Source organism: Diorhabda carinulata, chromosome 6 (assembly GCF_026250575.1).
Source record: "Diorhabda carinulata isolate Delta chromosome 6, icDioCari1.1, whole genome shotgun sequence".
In the NCBI taxonomy this organism is placed as follows: domain Eukaryota; kingdom Metazoa; phylum Arthropoda; class Insecta; order Coleoptera; family Chrysomelidae; genus Diorhabda; species Diorhabda carinulata.
The window spans coordinates 3,117,546-3,136,977 of record NC_079465.1 but is presented as its reverse complement, the minus strand read 5'-3'; the positions used below and the strand labels follow the sequence as shown (position 1 = coordinate 3,136,977).

The 19,432-nt window shown below is 30.9% G+C and overlaps 3 protein-coding genes across 4 annotated transcripts; 1 reads left to right on the top strand and 2 right to left on the bottom strand.

Annotated features, from left to right (window-relative positions):
* Positions 1 to 211: 211 nt before the first annotated feature.
* Positions 212 to 3,256, bottom strand: LOC130895517 (uncharacterized). Its single transcript, XM_057802858.1, has 8 exons — positions 3,007 to 3,256; positions 2,814 to 2,956; positions 2,547 to 2,665; positions 2,280 to 2,491; positions 1,754 to 1,920; positions 1,496 to 1,639; positions 511 to 669; positions 212 to 434 (listed from the first exon to the last, which is right to left on the bottom strand). The coding sequence occupies exons 1-8, from the start codon at positions 3,089 to 3,091 to the stop codon at positions 273 to 275; spliced, it is 1,191 nt and encodes a 396-aa protein (XP_057658841.1). The 5' UTR covers positions 3,092 to 3,256; the 3' UTR covers positions 212 to 272.
* On the top strand, positions 3,241 to 11,230 carry LOC130895518 (lysoplasmalogenase-like protein TMEM86A). The gene is made up of 6 exons (XM_057802859.1): positions 3,241 to 3,489; positions 4,556 to 4,725; positions 7,042 to 7,235; positions 7,335 to 7,450; positions 7,594 to 7,704; positions 7,813 to 11,230. The coding sequence occupies exons 1-6, from the start codon at positions 3,472 to 3,474 to the stop codon at positions 7,918 to 7,920; spliced, it is 717 nt and encodes a 238-aa protein (XP_057658842.1). The 5' UTR covers positions 3,241 to 3,471; the 3' UTR covers positions 7,921 to 11,230.
* On the bottom strand, positions 10,091 to 19,281 carry LOC130895516 (G1/S-specific cyclin-E1). 2 transcript variants are annotated; one of them, XM_057802857.1, is made up of 4 exons: positions 19,166 to 19,281; positions 17,211 to 17,740; positions 14,873 to 15,673; positions 10,091 to 13,260 (listed from the first exon to the last, which is right to left on the bottom strand). In XM_057802857.1, the coding sequence occupies exons 2-4, from the start codon at positions 17,691 to 17,693 to the stop codon at positions 12,817 to 12,819; spliced, it is 1,728 nt and encodes a 575-aa protein (XP_057658840.1). In that variant the 5' UTR covers positions 17,694 to 17,740; positions 19,166 to 19,281; the 3' UTR covers positions 10,091 to 12,816. The 2 variants fall into 2 exon arrangements, with proteins under 2 accessions (XP_057658840.1, XP_057658839.1); XM_057802856.1 differs by lacking the exon at positions 19,166 to 19,281 and adding an exon at positions 18,764 to 18,898.
* Between the last annotated feature and the right edge of the window lie 151 nt (positions 19,282 to 19,432).

Below are 19,432 nucleotides of genomic sequence, written 5' to 3'. Positions count from 1 at the left end.
ATTTTTTTTTAATATACACCTACAAAACCAAATAAAATAATAACCTCACATTTTCCTTATAAGCTTGAGCCTTCAATTTCTCTCTTATTTTACCCTTTTATATGTTTTTTATTTATAATTTATTTTGATGAAAATTTAACTTTTAATAAATGTAAAAAATTGTCCAGTGGTGGACAAACGTTTATTCCTCAGGATAAATAAAATATTACTATTTAAAAAATATATATATTTCCATATATTTTGACAAAATTGATGTTTGGAAATAAGAAATTTCAAGTTGCCGAGTCAGGGGACCAAGATATGACGGTCAACAAAGAATCTTTATAAGCTTGGATACAAGGATCGGCCCCAATTTGAATCATGCCGATTTCTCTTCGATATTCTGCATTAACTCGTTTTCTTACTGCTGGATGTTCGCAAATATTCTTAAGTGCCTATAAAATAAGCCTTATTTGCATAAATACAATTTTTTACAAGCTCCGATTCAAAATCTGAGCCATTGCTACTTACTGATAAACCAAATATTTGCGTCGACAAATTTTCTTTATTTTGGCACAACTCTATTAATCTATGCACCATTCTGGGATATTTACTAGCCATAATTTTACCAGTACCTTTCACTGTACAAAACATAATGCAATGCGCAGCTTGTGTATACACTTCTACGGACTAAAATGTTGCAAAAATATAATTTTTATATTCTACAAGCTCTAATTCGCTATTTAAAGTTACTAAGATTGCCACTTAAACATTTATTACTTTCCTCATACTACATACAAAATCTGGCAACGTTATTTAATTATGGCCTCAAAGCACTACTCTAGAATGATGTCATTGACAGTGAAGGCCATCTGTACTAGAAAAGGGGGCACAAAATAGCATTCGAATACTTGTTGCATTTGTAAAAATTAACGAGTTTTTAATTTTTGAATCCTTAAGCTCAAGCAAATTTAATCAAAAATACTTCTTTGTTGTTGTGTTGTGAATTGTTCATCGCGTGTTGGCTTATTATTTATGACACTCTCTATAATGATAAAAAATAATGGAAAGTACAAAAATCCCGATTTAAACACCAGGGAGTGAATATTATATTTGCCACCTAAGTAAAATGGCTGATTTGTCAAAGTCTCGTGTTCTAGAATGGTCTATTGTTTCACGTTTCATTGATTGACCTCAAGTATGACCATAGAGTTAATATTAAAGATAGAGTGAGCGGTATATAAACTTCATGACAATCCAATAATAATAGGATAAATACTTGAAATGTTCTTGATTTTAGGTTTCTTCTGTTTTTTTTTATAGTTTTTAAAAGAAAGATAAATTTTGACGTTTCTACTTTTCTTTAAGTCTTTATCAAAATATCGGACATACCTCACTCTCTCTATCTTTAATATTAACTCTATGAATATGACACTACGAACCAAGATGATATCTAAGGTTATGTGTGATAAATATGAGATGGCGGAAATCCCCGTATACGATTTAACTTAAATACCTCATCTTGTAAAAGTTTATCTAACGTATTCAAAAGATTAGATTCCCTCGCTAATTTCTCTCCAATACAAGTAGATGTCAAAAGTGCTGTGCATTCTAAAGCTGCCGCCAAAACTTCCGAATTTTCGTCATTCAAAAAGGACATCTAAAACACCCAAGTCATAATTTGTATATGTATTGCGGGACAACATAACTATTTATTCCAATAGAATTATCGATTTAATTTGTTTTTAATTAATATTATTAAATATTAGTTTACCAATATATGATATCCGGAATATTCTAATGCTATCATTTTACCCTGTATGCCGTATAACATACATCTTAATGTTCTTAAGTGTATTAGCATGATATATTTTTCTTCGCTAGACTGCAAGATGTGCAGAATAATTTGAATAAAACCGAATTCCACTAGACTATCGGCAGCTGAAATGACAATGTGTTTTATCAACTAAAGCAGTAGAGGTAGAAATAACGAAACAAACATCCGGTATACTATTTGTATAGTATTAAATTTATTAATTTTAATTTTAAAAACTAAATCAGATATAGGAATCAGAATAGATAATTTACATCAACTATAATATCTATTAATAAGTTGGTTGAAAAGAAATGCTTGTTTTAAATGTAAATGGTATACACTTTTACATTGTTGCCAGATTTAAAATTTTATATTATGACATGATTTCGTATAAATTATAATTTTTTGTTTAAATTGTTGATAAATATTCGAATACACACTGAAAAAAAGTGATTCTTTAAAAAATTAAACTATATAAACTCACTCAACCAAAATTCTGAAAGTCTCTCCAACAACTCGGCTACGTGTAGTCGAACTTCTTCATAAGGATCTTCAGAACACACCGAAATATTATTCAATAGTATCTTATTGGCGACTATTTTTTTCTTAGCATCAGCTAATATCGCTAAAATAGTCAACGCTCTCGCACACCTCTCTCGAATAGCGGGATTTTCGTCAACCAATAAATGAGTCATTCTAAAATACGAACCCGATTTCACGTAAATAAAATAGTCATATTACATAACCTAACCTCTCCACTATTCTTAATTCAAGAGCCTCATAAGCTCTCGAAGAATCGACGACCAATTCTGAAATGCTTTCAATAGCCGCTATCACTACCGTCGGATCTTTGTTATGCAGCTCGCGTCTCTACGGATAAAAATTATAATCGTGACTCATTCCCTACGGAATCATACAAACGTGAGCGAAAAAATAACATAACACCACAGATTTTTTGTTAGAGACCGCAAGCGTGCGACTCGAATCGTTTTTTTTTGCCCCAAGTGTATATTTTTACCAGTTTAGGCATGGCGTATCGTCCGAAACCGATAGGTCTATGAATCAGATCTAAATTTTTAACAGGTATGTTGGGCTGTTCGGATATCAAGCGATTAAAAGGAGGTTCCAAGTCGTGTTCGTCTATTATCTTATATCCCATTGCTAAAACGATTAAATTCCAATAAAAACTTGAATGAAATTATAGTTATTACCTTTTTCCACGCATCTATTGATTAATCTTGGATTAATATCCTCGAGATAATTGTGTAAGTACGAATTTTTATTGATAGAATGCATTTTTCAACGGATGCGTTACACTATTTTATATTTAAATTGACGCCAACCGTCAAAAATGTTAATGTTATCATAAACAGTAATCGTTTCCACGGCCTATTTTTTTTTACTAGAAAATTTCCGTAGCGAAAGCCGGCAACGTTGCGTGAAATAATACATACAACTTCGCTTCGGGTCGAAACGACATTGAAATAGAGCTTGCGACGTTATTAACTCAAGTAACTGAATCAGTATTGTTTATATACAACAGCTGATTTTAATTTTGACGTTTGTTGTTCGTTGTAGAGTAGTTTTGTATGATTAAGTTTAACCATACTTCCTAATTATAAATTTTATATTAAAATTCGAGTGATTTAACCTGGAAATTGTTGGGAAAAGTCGATATGTCTGTTATCAAAGTGGTGAGTTTTTTTGCACGTTTTTATTAATAGTGCAACAGATACTATTATATTAGGCAATCATTAACTAACTTTCTTACGATAATAGTTTTCATTGAAAATAGAAAATTACAACGTATTATGATACGGAATGTATGTTATAACACTTGAGGCTCTATACAGGGTGAGTCATAAGAACTTTACATACTTTTACCATATGTAGAAGCCATCAGGGTTCATTTACAGGGTGATTTGTGAAATTAACCATTGTCTATAGTGTTTACACACCTTATTTGATTTTTTAATTCTTATGATACCCGTAAATTAATAAAGACTCGCCCTGTATAAAATAGTAGTTATTTTTAAATTCAAAAGGTTCGATAATGGTTAAAAAGTTGTTTATGACACCAAACTTTCCTTTGTTCAAACTTCAAAGGTAAAAAATAACCGGAAATAAATAACAAACGAGATCATAAACAAAAATAATACAGACGATAACAAAAATAAAAATAAACTGTGGGTTTAACTTTATAAAAACATTTTTGAATTTTGTGGAAATATTAAATTCTTGATATACGCCATTAATGACAGTTTAGATATAAATTGGTAGTGGTAGTGACGTCATGAATGCCGCCATATTGTTATAATGACTCTATCGTCAAGGTTGTTTATTACTTAAATTAATTGCAACGTAATAAAACAAAAATTTCTTTTAATGGCGTGGATTCAAGACGTCATTACCATTGATTTACGATAAGTAATAGATAATATGGTCATTGAATTTTGATTTTAACTAAAACTTCTCATTATTGGAATAACTCGTGATATGGCACGCGTACGATTTCCGTGGCGCCGGGATTTGGCTATGCCATTTTGTATATCGATCCGAAATAAATCGAAAATGAATAATAAAAATTTTCGATATCTCGTTTAGTTTTCAAGATATCGATACTTGAAGACGGAAAATCTAACCCTAATCTTTGAAACCGTTTGGTTTGAAACGTCAAACCAATATTATAAAAGAAGAAGAATTTTCGTTATTGATTATTTATTTGACGTTTTTCTTATTGAGATGCTGTCCTATTTTTAGGTGAGAACGGTTGGGCCTAAATTGGTGCCATTTTTTAAAACCGTTGCTATATATTTCGTAATATTCATTCCACAAGATAAACCTTCGTTTTTCAGTTTAATATTAAAATGTCTGCCGATAATCAGTCTGATGTTGTTCGTTTTACTTAACGGAATGAGCTTGGGAGATGAGTAAGTATAAAATTATATCTTTTATACCAAGTAAAAGTAGAAACTCCCATCTCTATACCAGTATCTGGAAGTAATCAATATTTCACAGTTTCCTCCAATATGACATAGTGGTGTTCATTTGAGAGTGTAGATGGCGTCGCTAACTTGACGTGTATATTATTATACATGTAATTTGTTGATTATTATTTACATGGAATTTTCGTAATATATTCTCGGTAATTGGATGAAATACGTTATCGAGTGTGAAATAAATAACCCAATATGCATATATTTATTATAATTACACGTGTATAGTGATAGTTAAATGTTATACTCAAGTGATTAAAAATTCTCATTCTATTATCTATAATCCTTTACTGACTAGAATAACTTTCCGATTAGATATTAGAAATACTATTTTGTTTACATTAACATGTTGTTTTGTGCTATATTATCGACAGTTTTTTTATTCACTCGGGAAATGTAAACCCATAAACTACGCAATATGATAAAAAATAAACAAAATGACCCACATTGTCTGCAAACCTTGAAATGCTTTAATTACGGAATACAATTATTTACATTTCCGCCTCGTGTAATTCGAGCATAAATATCCCAAAAAAAGCTATTATTAAACGATTTCAAAATATGTGTGATTAATTTTATTTATCGCTTTGAAAAAAAATTCACTAGATGGCGCGAACATGACACATGCTATAACATTGGGCAAGTGAAATTTGATTGGTTCAGGAGATCACGTGGTTTGTGAACGTTACTTGGATTAATAATAATATACTAACCTATAATCATAAAATTTATGTTGATTATGAACACTAGTGAACAGCTGATAATAAAGGTTGATGGTTTACGCTATAATACTAGATTTAAAAAGCTGAATGTTTAGTTTTGACACTAAATTAATTTGTAGTGTACGCTCAAGTCAAAATTGAATTACGTGACCTCATTTGGCGTTCTAAGACCACGTCAAGCGTCACCATGAATCTGCACCTTTAGAAAAAGAAATTCTATTGTTCATATTTATTTAAAAACAAGTGATATCTCTATTTTACATGAATATTTCAACATTTTTTAAATAAAATGATCGAATCGTAATAAAGTGTGTAACAATTTTTTTCATTTGACAACACTGGAAATGTCTACGAACAACGCATTCACAAGATAAAGTTTTTTCAGTTTTCAGTTTTTTAAATCAGCAATTAACTTTATTAGGGTAATTAAAAATGTTTTGTAAAACTTTCAAACAACAATATTTTATGAGAATATTACAAAAGAATCAAGGATTCAACTATCTTTACATGCTACTCTCTATATACTATTGTTCGACGAAGGTACCAAAATGGCGGACGAGAATACGTAGGTTCTTCTATAATACTATAATGGAAATAGATCGAATACACATAATTTATGAGAAAGCAAGCGATTCTTGGTTGAAATTCACTTAAATATATTCATTGCTTGATGTGAAATAATAAATTAATTGCGTTTTATGTTTTTATTATACTTATTTACGTTTTATGAAATTTGACATATAATATATCAGACATATAATACAGTGTTGCCAGACTCGATGTAATTCACTATTTATTGTTACTTTACATATATCTAGAAATTCTTTATCAGTTTTGTAATTAATTTAATGTTATGGATATTTTTTTTAGTAATTAACGTTATTTAACTTTAAATACTCTGAAAAATCTTATAAATGCGAAGACATATGTAATTTTAATTTTTATATACTCCATAATACATTGCAGAAGCGTATAGGGGGGTCAAAAATTTCGGAAAAAAAAGTTTCTTGTAACCTTATAACTTAAACATGCCAAATTTATTTGTTATTCTGTGAGACTGTTAAGGGCATTGAGTAATGGTAAGTAGAAGGCGATTGAATCAGTCTTGGGTTAATTAATGGTGACCTAACCTAAAGTTTTTCATCTGACAGTTGATTTAAAAAAAGATTTTCACCCTATGGATAATTTGGTTGGGAAATTATCCATGGTACGAAAATAAAATGTTTTTTAATCAACCCCCCACAACAGTTCCATCGTCTTCTCACTTACCATTACTTAGTGCCTTAACAGTCTCAAATAGTATACAAGGACACACTGTATAAGAATAATTTTATATTTATCTGAGGTTATAAAGTTGTGAAAACAAATTTGTTTCACTTGGTATTAATAGGAAAATTGTAAAATCAAAACTGGCAACGCTGCTTAAATGATGCAATTATGGAGAAGCTACTAATATATTTATTTATAGTAATTATAAAAACTGTTAATGGCAATATCGATAAGTATGTCAATTCCAATTTTATTACAGATACAGATATTCCCGAAGAATTCTTACCGGGTTGATATTCTGTTGTATTGGAGATGCTCTTTTAATATGGAATCAATATTTTGATTTAGGAATGTTGGCTTTTATAATAGGACACCTTCAATACATACTAGCTTTCGGTTTCAAACCATTACAAATACCTTTAGCTATAGTTTTGTATACTTTAGGCACTATGGGTAAGAATTATAATGTGAATATTGGTTAATACGCGGGGCGTTCAAATAATTGGAATGAATAATCAGTTCCATATAACTTCAGTTTTATTATTTTTTTAGTTGTACTTTATCTACTGCCAGATTTACACGGTGTGATCACATTCGGTGTTCCTATTTATATTTTTGTAATAACGATGATGTTATGGAGGGCTATTGCTAGAGTACAATTTTTTGAGGTTAGTACCGAAATTGCCCAGTTACTTCGATTCTTAATTATATTTTTCTATGTATAAAAAGTTGTTATTAAGTACCGTTTTGGAAATAACGACTCACCTCTAATTGTATGACTGGTATGTTATTCTGAATAATTCACTTTTAGGATTTATGGACGTGGAGCAAACTTTGTTCTTGTGCTGGTAGCATCTTGTTTGCTTTTTCCGATTTACTCATCGGTATCGACAGATTTAAATTCAAAATTGATCATATACAGGTAAAGAGATATAATTGATACTTGTCGAGTGTGGTGTTTGATGAAATTTTTAGGTTATATTTGGAATGTCAAATTAAAACGTTGAGTTATTTTCATATATTGTTTTAGGCATTGGTAATGTCCACGTACTACGCTGGACAATTTGGTATAGCGGTAAGCGTAGTAGATGCTACGGCTTCGTTAAACGTAAACAAAAACAAGAAAAAATCAACGTAGATAATAAGAAATAAAAATTGAAAAATAGCTCAAATGTAGGCCAAAATTTAATCTATATTTATGAAAAAAAATACATATGAATCCCAAGTAGATTTCGGATCTGAATTATATTTGTTGTTATTTATATTTTCTACATTTTTGTAGTTCAAGTGTATATTTGATTTTTTTTTCAAAATTATAACAATATTTTTCCAAAAAACGTATCTTCCACTTTTGTAATTATAGATTTTAATTGTTTATAAGCACTTTTTACCCCTATTTACTATCTCAATTGGTTCCTATAAATATCGAAATAACAAGAATTAACTTTGTATATAGGGTGATTCATAATTTTGGAGATGTAAAAGAAAGTTGAGGTTATTTTATTATAACAAAGTTTCTTAAAACTTTTTCAATCTAAAAATGAAAAAAAAAATGAAGTATGTCTCAAATTTTAACAATTATGCGTCGATATCTTTCGTATACACTTTCATACATAAAAATAATTCCTTGTAGTATTTCCTATTGCATATTAAATTTACTATTCCTTTATTATAGTGAAGCATTTGATTTTGTTTACGAAATTGATGATTAATATATATTATCCAATACCTTTATCTTCCAACAAAGAAACATTTTTATTAAAACAGAATCTTAAAATTCATATCTGATAAGAACTTCTGTAAACATTCAAATTTCGCGCCGTTAGTAAAATTTCATTTCATTGTCATGAAATTAGTAGTTGTACTTTACACATCTAGGTGGCGCCAATTTAGTTAGAACTAATAATGTCGTGAACCATCTAAATATAGATAATCTCTGGCACTTCATTTTTATGTCATTTGTCATAATAATATGAGAATTTAATAGAAAATATGTTTCTAAAAATTACGTAGATTACAGTTTTTAATTATTAATGTGTATTGTTTGTGTATGTGCCTTTTCATATCATCAAAGTAAAGTCTTCTTAATGTTTTTATTATTCTTGAAGCTTTTCATTAAATAATATTTTAGAGTTTAGTATTATAAAATTAATATAAATATATACATCCTTAGAATATAAACATCTACTGTTGATTATATTTTCCAATTCGTCAAAAATATAATAATAAACAATTGTGAAACCTGTTATTACAATATTTAGATTTAAAAATTGTTTCGTCATTTTATTTACGTTTTATAATGAATTCAATAATAATTACGAAATTATTTTTTTAATTATATGAGACGATTTGATTTAGATGTTAAGTTTCAACAGATTTTAATCACATATTTTGAATGTTTCTTTATCGCGATTTTAGATTTTACTAGAACATGAAAAATAAAAGGGTAAACAGACGATGATGTTCCTCCATGTTTTATATTGTCTGTAAATTTTGAAATGTTCAAAATTTAGTGCTCAAAAAGAAAGATCTGTTTACTTTAGTATTATTCAAAATAACAGTATATTTATGTTTTGATTTAATTCAAATTGATTCCCGAGGATATTTTACTTCTGTATTAATTTTACTTTCAATTTGTATTATTTTATTAACGAAAATATTGTTTTGTTTTTGAAACCCAATTTATACATATTAGACTGCACTAAAATAGACTTTTTGTATCTGTGATTAAATATTTCCCTATTTGTAAGAAATAAATAAAGGTGTAGCAAGTTAAATTGTTGTTTTATTGCTTAAATGTACATATATTGCAATTAACTTTGTTAATATGTACCATTATTTAAAAAGTCACTGGTTTTTCTAAATATCTAACATCTTAAAATTGACCAACACGGATTTCAACCTCTTCCAAGTTAATTCTAAATAATTATTATAATGATGTGGACAGGATTTATCATATATAGAGTGAATATGGTTGTAAAGTGTCAAGTAACAACAAACTCTTAATGATTGCCATAATATGCGTTTTTATATACTGGGATAAGTTGATCACTGTCAAAAAGCAACATCTGCAGTCCAAATGACCTCAAGACTGTATGAATTCATGCTCTTCGCTGTAAAAAGCTTCAAATTTAACCGTCTTTATCGAATCATCAGATCAAACAATTTAAAAATATTGGGTGGCAAAAAAATGGGAATGTATCTACAATCACTCTTATTTTTTGGTCTAATTTGACGGGACTAATAAAAATTTAATTGGATCAGCTCACAATTAAAATCGGTTAATTAAACAAAATAAAACTAAAATAGAGAAATAAAAATAGATTTCTTTATTCACAAATAATCCAGGTCAATATTTACATCGAAAACATTATAAATTTCTGTGTTTTGTAATGTACAAAATCCTGCATCTTTGAAACTGTTTTTTCAACCAAATATGTTTTTTTCTAATTAAATATTATACCTTATGTCCAAAAAAAGCATCGTAAACAATAAATAGAAAATAATTGGAAGCTGTATTATTTTAAAATAAGTTAAAATGTCATATTCGGAAAAAAACGGCGTCAGGCTTTTTTTTTAATATTAGAGGGTTAAAAATATGCTTTTACTGTACATAATTTGCTTTTCCAATCAAAACCGCGTGTCTAAAATTAATTTTCAACTCTTAATATACACAAATCAGATAATTTGAGATCAAATTGTTTTTATTTCCTCAATTTAAAGGAAAAAAACGCTAATGTACAAAGGAAAATGTATTGTGAGGACAAAACAAAAAACATTCCCGCTAAAACTTAATCATCTACTAAATAGGACAAAACAAAATAATTATTCTACATAAAATTTTGGTTATAATGAAAACAAATTCAAGATTATTAAAAACATGTTAGGTTTTAACGGTTAATAACTTCAAATTCACAAGTATTTATAAAAATATGAAAAGAAAAATAGTAAATACAATCATTTCGTTCCTTACAACACACTCGTAACTTTTCGTTACAAAACATTTTAAACAAATAAAGTCGACAACGGATCACGTACATAAGACGTAACTTCAAATATGTCAAATAAATTGAACAGGAAATAATTTTCAGAAAAATATTTCACGTCACAGGTAACTAAGAATTCGGCGAAGGCGCCGTCTTTGTTGAAATACTCGGAATTCGTTCGATCTTTGTTTTTATATCAGGTGGTTTATTTACATTGTTTCTTATAGTTTTTTGTTTAGTTTAGTTTATAATAAATATTCATAGTGAAATAGACAAGTATTCAAAGAATTTAAATAAATTAGTTAAGTGATAGTGGAAAGTGAATTATATTAATTAGTTAAGTGTAGTGTTTAAATAAATTGAGAACATAAGAGACAGTATTCACCTTAAGAATATAAAGAGTGTTCATGAATACGAAAAGCATTACGATATAATATTTTTTAGTAATTTTCAATTATTTACTACTTCTCAAATGAAATCGAGTATTAAATTTGTTAAAATAAATAATTTTTCCTTTCGTAAAGTAATTTGAAACTACATTTCACCGGAATAATACGTTCCGCATCATTTGAAAAAGTACCCCAACAGTTATTAATTTGTAAAAGTATCAAAATCACTAAAATATTAACTTAAAACCAAAAATGATCTTCATTCATCCTATAATATGATTTGGAAATATTATTGAATAGATTAGTATCACTAAATTAATACTAACAACTAAATTGTTTGGTCCTTCGAGCCGGGTATGAACCACTAACTTATACAAGTGGTTGTAGACTAAATTAGTTGGTCCTTCGAGCCTGGTATGAACCACTAACTTATACAAGTGGTTTTAGACTAAATTGTTTGGTCCTTCGAACCGGATACGAACCACTAACTTATAGAAGTGGTTTAAGTTGACCGACTGGACATATTTATGAAGTTACGTCTTTTGGATTCTGTGCGATGGAGTTTAAAATGATTTGATAGTAGAACGATAAAGAGAAAATTACCAACTAAACTATTTCATCTAAAAATAATTTGGTAACGAAACCAATCCAAAATTCCTATTTTTTTTTTGTGTAAATGACGATAAAACGAAATATACACCAAATTAATGAATTATTAAAACGTATAAAAGTGTTCACCATAAATTAAAAAAAAAATGACATATAACATGATCTTAAATTACAAATCACACAGTTTACTACAGTATTATTTGAGCTTTGAACTTATAAGAGTACAATTTAAGCTTAAATTTTGATATAAAGATAAATTTTACAAAAAATTGTCGTTTTACTAAATTTTAATACCTAAATATGACATCATCGCAAATAGTAAGGTTGAAGTACCAGAGCCAGACAGTGTACTTATTGATTTGTCACTAGATGGCGCTGAATTTGGGTTCTCTGTGAGCAACAATTAAATCTGTAAGGGTATTTGATGGTGTTCAGTGTTTTTAGTGATTATAGAAGGAATAAATCTCTTCTAGCAGAGCACGAGCGTTTAATAGGGAAAAAAATGTTAAGATATTTTGATCAGTTGGAAAGAGCTCTAGAGCAAGTGAACTATAGCCCGATAAAAATTCAGAACATGCATAAAAGTGGTCTTACTACAGTTGTTTCAAAAAATTGTAAGGGTATTAAGTAGTTCGGAACGTGGACAGCATTTTATGGACGATTCTCCTCCTGGTTCACTTGGTTTTTGCTCTAGAGAACGGATGAACAACCGCGGCTTAATTTTTTTTCTGAAACTGTGAAATCTATAGAAACCGAAAAAGTGTTGCTGGGCATATGAGGCACAAATCATTAGAGGTTGTTGCAAAAATCGAAGGTTACTTTCTCGATCAGTCCTATTTCAATGTTTTACTGAGGGCGATCGCACCCACGTCACGCCAAATTGAAGAAGACGAATATTCTCCAATCCGTATCGATGTGGATGATAATGATCACGATAACCCCTTGTTTCCCAAGTGAAAAGAGGGGTTGCAGCGGAAAATTTTACCATCATATTATAGAAACTCTCAAATTCGTCCAAAGCTCAAATTAAAATAAAACTTAAATATAAGTCTAATCCGAACCGCTCTCTCTAATATTCTCTAAATTACTATCTAATTCCTGTAGAGGTATATTTTTTTTATTACATTTAACGATACCTTCCAAAATTTCATCGAAACTTAAAACTGCTTTGTTCTCTTCGGGCAAAATCAAATTCGCGTCCGAAGTATGTGGCGGCGTTATAGATAATTCTTCGTCGCTTAAAAGTTCCGCTTCGCAACTTAATTTTTCCAATTCGTACATGCATAAATAATTTTGTGGATCGTCTATTTCGTTTTCTTTGCTATTTTCTTCGCAAATCGAACTCGACGTTTTATCTTTCTTCTTTTTCACATAAGTCCTTTCTACTTTTAAACCCATTTGTTCAAGGCGTATTATCGCCGATTTTTCGAAGTATTCCATGTTTACTACGTGCGTTTGGAGCGAATGGTTTTCGTCTTTCACCAAATTTTTTACCTAAAAAAAAATATTTCTCGTAACTATGAAGACATAATAAAAAATAATCGTTTAACCGCCGCTACCAAATCGTTCAACAGAAATTCTTGATCAAGGGCTCTGTTACCGACGCGCCGCGTTTTGGACGACCAAACCAATCCGCAGTGTTGCTATCGAGAGAATTGACCGTCCTGGTTACCACCACGCGCAGTGGAAGGAATTTTCGAGTGGTACTTCGCATGCAGTTCCAATATACCATTTTGTGGTCGAATAAAGCAATCTTAAAGCTGAACGGTACGTACTACGGTACTAAAACGACCAGATTCCTCGCGTCTGCATTGAAGAAGAATTAAACCTGTCTGGGATGTGTGCGTGAGCAGGTGACACTACGCGTTATGTGTGCGGAAGTACCTTAATGTTCATTTTGGATAACGGATAGGCAAACGAGGATTCGTTGAGCGTACGGTCAATGACCGCATTTTTGCAAGATAACCACGCACACTTCCCGTCCTCCGAAATTATATAAGCAACGAATTTCTCACCGGCGAGCATTTTTTTGAGATCAGTAGTCACTGGGGGCCAGATCTGGACGATACGGTGGATGAGGAAGCAATTCAAAGTGTAATTCGTTCAATTTAATCATCGATTTTTAAATCGGACGTTTTTCCTCGATTTTTGTATTCAAACTATCCAACAGCTCTATTAAGTGTAGCTCCCTTTTGGAAATATTCCATGCGCAACCCAAAATACTGAAGCCGTAAACTTCCCAGTGGACTTGCGTACCTTTGGACGCTTCGGACGTGGTGGTTCACAGGCTGCAGTCCACTAAGAAACTTTCTCATGGTGAAATGTTCATGCATAATTGCCTTCTGATGTCTTTACGGCCTCGGCTATCTCACGAAATTTCAATTTACGATTCGATATAACCAATTCGAGGACTTATTTGATGTAATCACCTCAATTGGACGACCAGAACGTTCATCATCATCATCGGCGTCTGAAAGACAACGTTCAAATCCAGCAAATCAATAACAAATGGTTCTTTTTGGTAGAGCAGAATCCGGAAAACACTTTTGAAGACATCAAGCAACATTAAGAAGCAATGATAATAAAATCACTTAAATGGCTGTCACTTTTTTCTGACTAATCGAAATGTCATGAAATTGGGGCCAAAAGATTCCCTCTTATTCCAATATGCTCTAGATTGTGTAACAATATCTATGTCGAATGCCTTTTCAAAGTCCAGGTATATGACATCCGTAGCATCTCCATTGTCATAAGCAGTGGTCCACCGGTCTAGACGTGCAAGAAGATTTGTTGTTGTGTATCGACCAGGCATAAACCCATGTTGTTGGTTCCTTCGCTATTATCTTCTCCATAACTTTACACTGATGACAACGCAAACTAATCGGTCGATAGTTTGACTCTCTCGGAGTCGATGTTATGGTTTTTCATCTTCAAAAGTTGAAAAGTTATTTGAGAAACCTATCAACAAATAGAAATGATGAAAATCACCGCAAGTTTTATTAAATTTTACTCGGATTTAAACGCTTGAAGTGTAGATAGAGGACGATTTAGCAAAAATTTCGAGGTTAAAATTATTGAACGTCGAATAAATGAATAGAATACTCACATTATGCCTGATACTATCCAAGGAATTAGTTGCTGGTTCATCGACTGCGTTATCTCCTTTACAACTTTGCAACCTCGGATCAGGACTGTCCCTTATGACATGATAAAACACCGCCATATATTCGGCGCAAGGTTGCAGCTGCGTCCACGACAAACCCGAAGTATTCAACGCCACAGTTTTACCGTACATAAAATACATAGCGGCTGCAGCTATCGTACTATAGCTAAATTTCAAAAATCCCGGATCCAAACTCAACATATCCAATAATTGCGAAGCTCTGGTAAATTGATAGCCGGAATATTGGGGGAAAAAGAACTGTCTATTCATATCGACGTGTAACTTCTGTCTGGTTACATTTCCCACTTGGAAATGTATCTGCATATAAAGATTCAACCAGTCGCTCGGCGTCATTATGTTCAAATCCCAACCTAAACTATTCAAAATTAATAATTCGCAAGCCAGAATTTCGTCCGGACTGCAAGCTCCGTCGCACACGTAAGAAAATTCGGATAATCTCGGCGGGTAGACTTCCTCCAATTTCGACGCCAAAAATAAACATGTCACGCCGACTAATTGTAATTGATTTTTCGGTACGTCCGGCCGTATGGAAAGAAATCTATCGAAGTAATCTACGCACAGGTAATATGTAACTCTACGTAAATGATAAACCTCGCATACTTCCATCACCCAGTCTAATAATATGGCGCGCATGCGCGGCATGAAGTTCGAAAAGTCTTCGAAAAGTCGGGGATTCCGTAGATTCAACGAAGCTTCTTCTTTGTAAACCATATATAACCATACCTGAATGGAATAGAATTAAAAACGAAATTAGTCACGTACATTATTGATACATAAAAACATTCAAATACGACCCAACAACAAATTTTTTTTGCTAAGTTTACGAGGACTGGCTATTCGAGTGCCTAGAGGGCGTGGGTATCTAGATATCTTGTCTATGCCGTCACTACTATAGTATTTGTACCGTAGCGGTTTGAAACGATCGCAAAAAACTCCGACTGGGTGCTATAAATTGTTTCAAGAAGCCTACGGGGACAATTCTCTATCTCGTGCGCGTGTTTTTGAGTGGTGTTGTGAGGGCAAAGAGAAAAAGTCAAAATTCAAGGCAATGTTAATCGTTTTTTTCGACATTAACGGTACCGCGATGACTGAATGGGTTCCGGAGGGATATACCAGACTTACTATTTGTCAGTTTTGGCAGCACTGCGTAAAAAATGACACCTGCCCATAACGCGCTCTCTGTGAACCAGTATTTGGCCAGTAAGTGCACTCCAATGCTCGAATACCCGCCGTACTCACCAGATTTGGCACCGTGCGACTTTTTTCTGTTTCAGAAGATAGAATATGAAGAAAAAAAGAAAAATAAAGAGACTTCCTGTAATGTTATTTAATAGCCACACATCGTACTATTACTTTTTTTAAATGAAACAACTATTTTTCTCAGTGTAGCTCAGTTTCCCATCTTATTAGTTCACTTTCGAGTCAAGTGATGTCACGATTTCAAAACTTATTACACCCAATGGCATTCGGACTAATCTGACCACGTGATAGAGCGATGTTGCCATATGTTTTGAAAAAAATCGCAGCTGTCTAAATCAGCTGACCGCGATTTCGATTAACTGATTCGAAGACAATTCATCTGAAGTATTTTTCAAAATTTGTCTCAAAAAAATATTTTTATTTCATTTCTGAAATTTATCTCTATCAGAAGTAACCTAAAGTCAATAATAAATCTTCCAAAATAATACAAATACCATAAATTTCTATGTTCACTCTAAAATTATATTTTACGTTACATTAAATTTACTTAAGTAATGTAGAAATAGGTTTTTAATGAAAAAACTATTTTTTTCAGTATAACTTGTACTCCCGTTTTATTATTATTATTTCGAAACCTATTTACACCCAATGCTTTTGGTTAATTTTAGCTTCTCTATTTGTGATTTCTTTGGGGTAAAATCACTTTAACAACCCATCTTATAGAATATATTCTAAATACATTTTTAAATATTGAAAATAAATGAGCCCACGACGATTTCTAACCTGAAATGTTTCTCAAGACTAAAAAAAAAATTTTTGTAATTATTTATCTTGATTTTAAGTCTGTTTTGATAGAAAATCAGTTAAACACTTAACGTTTCAATATATTAAAGTATTTATCAAAATGTTTTGATCAGAAAAAATCTAAAATCAAAATAAATTATCACGAAAAACATGGTCCAGTTAAATAAATCATAGTTCTCAATAACCTACACGAATACATCATTAAGAATCTTAATTAAGAAAAATCCCCCAAAACAATACAAATATCAACACTAACCTCCTTGGAATCTGCCCAATCCATCAAAGGTAACGGTGCCTTCCTGGTTTTCTGTGGTGAAACAAAATCATTCGTGGCCTTTGAACTATTTTTCCTTTTTCCAGTCCTTCGGACACCAGTTCTCTTCCTACTGTGAGGTGTCTTGTGATCCTTTTCAGTAATACTTTTACAGCTACTCGTGCTAGCTGTGTCACTATCCACAACAGTCTGCGTTTCGTCACATTTTTCCCAATCGGCATCTTTATTTTTATTTTTGTCTCTAGCTAAACTACTCTCTCTGGCTTCTTTACCGAATTGGAAACCCCAAACGGTTTGCTTGTGGTGGATTCGTAGTAGGTCCTGGAAGGAAAGTTTAGACGTTTCGGCATATTCTCCTTCAGAATTGTGTCCTACGGAGTTCAGTTTTTCAACGTCGTATTCTTTAAAGTTTTCAGTTGATTGTAAAGAACGTTTGTCGTCGGATTTTGTACTGTGGTTTGACATTTTCAATATACAGTCTTTTAATGATGTTACGTATGAAATTGATCAACCTGTGAGAGGAAAGATGTACCTGTTAGATCTAAATAAACTTTTGAATGTATTTTTTTAGTAAAATCTGTATAGTGCACTAGTTTTGTTAAAATATTTATTATATAGTAACAAAAAATGGCCAATTTTACATAAATATGACATCCAAAACGAAAATAAACATATATGAAAGTTCTATAGAATTATTTGAAGGAATAATAAGCAAATGGGAAATCAATACCTTCATAAATATAGATAATTTCATATTAATATGAAAAATGTACCAAAATCCCCCATACTATTAAATTTTTGATCTGACAAACAAAAAAGTTTATTCTTTGGAATCGTACCTATTTATAAATCAATGAAATTCAATTAAAAATTGTAGATTTCAGCTTCCTTATTCCCAAAGCATAATTTATCTAACAGCTTTGATTGTTAAATTGATCCCACATTGTGCATAGGTTAACCATGCTGTCATGATTATTTTATTATAGAATCTAATTTCTCTTACAGAATAAAATAATTTCGTTTAGTACTAGATAATTACTAAAATCAAACCTCAACTACACAATTAATAAAAATCGTAAAGTTACCACACACTTAGAAGTAGTGACGTGAAATCCTCCATGTTTTTTAAAATTTAAAACCCACTATTATGATTTAAAGTCCACTCCTAGCATTTATTTTTCGACAAAAACTTTACGAATTTCCATAGAAGTATTTAAAATAGCCCGATGGTATATATTTGACAATTTTTAAATAGTATAAAGCCCTTAATCAATGCACATAGTAGGTGAAAGTGGTAGTACAAATAACCTTTATTGAGGCATATTTAACTAGATATTTAATAAAAATACGTATATTTTTATTTAATATATATATTTCTTAACATTCATATACGATTTTTAATTTGGAAAAAATCCAAAATGTAACCCTAATCATGCCTAGTATGGTGAATAATCAAAATTCATGCAATCACAATGTGGTAAAAACTAAATCATCATTTTTCAATATTAAAAGCTACTAAAAAACAACAAACTTACTTTAATAAAGTGTAGAATACCTAATTTAACGAAAAAACTAAAACCGCGAAATTTTTCCTACGTGTACGAACCACATAACCAAGCTCGATTAACAGGACATATCCTAGATTGGCGCCATACAAAATCTTTTGTCCCGCCATAATAGTAGAAAGAATTTGATATGATTTTAATATTGGTAAAGTACCATTTTAAATTTATCTTCAAATTAAATATATAGATATTCTAAATTTTACATCGATATTTAGGATTTTGTAAGAATTTAATATCAGTTTAACTACACTAAATATACTATGATGCCTTGACATTATTATTTGTAACTTCTAAATTTCAGTACTAAACTATATTTTTTCTTGATATTATTATTTTTAAGATAATTTGCTTTCAAAATTTCTTATAACTTACCCTCATTTCACTTATAAAAAATGCATATATTTAATAAAACGTTCATTGTTTTGATTTATTCAACATATGATAACAACCAGCTGACACATTACGACATTTATGTTTTGACAACTGACATTCTTTTGGGGGGGTAAATGTAGAATATCACTGGCGGGTAATTTGACAAGCCAATGTCGCCAACTTGGATCTTCATTATTTATTCAACAAAAAAATAAAATTGAAAAGTTGCTAAAAAGGATGGGGATAGTTTAAATTGAACGAATTTCG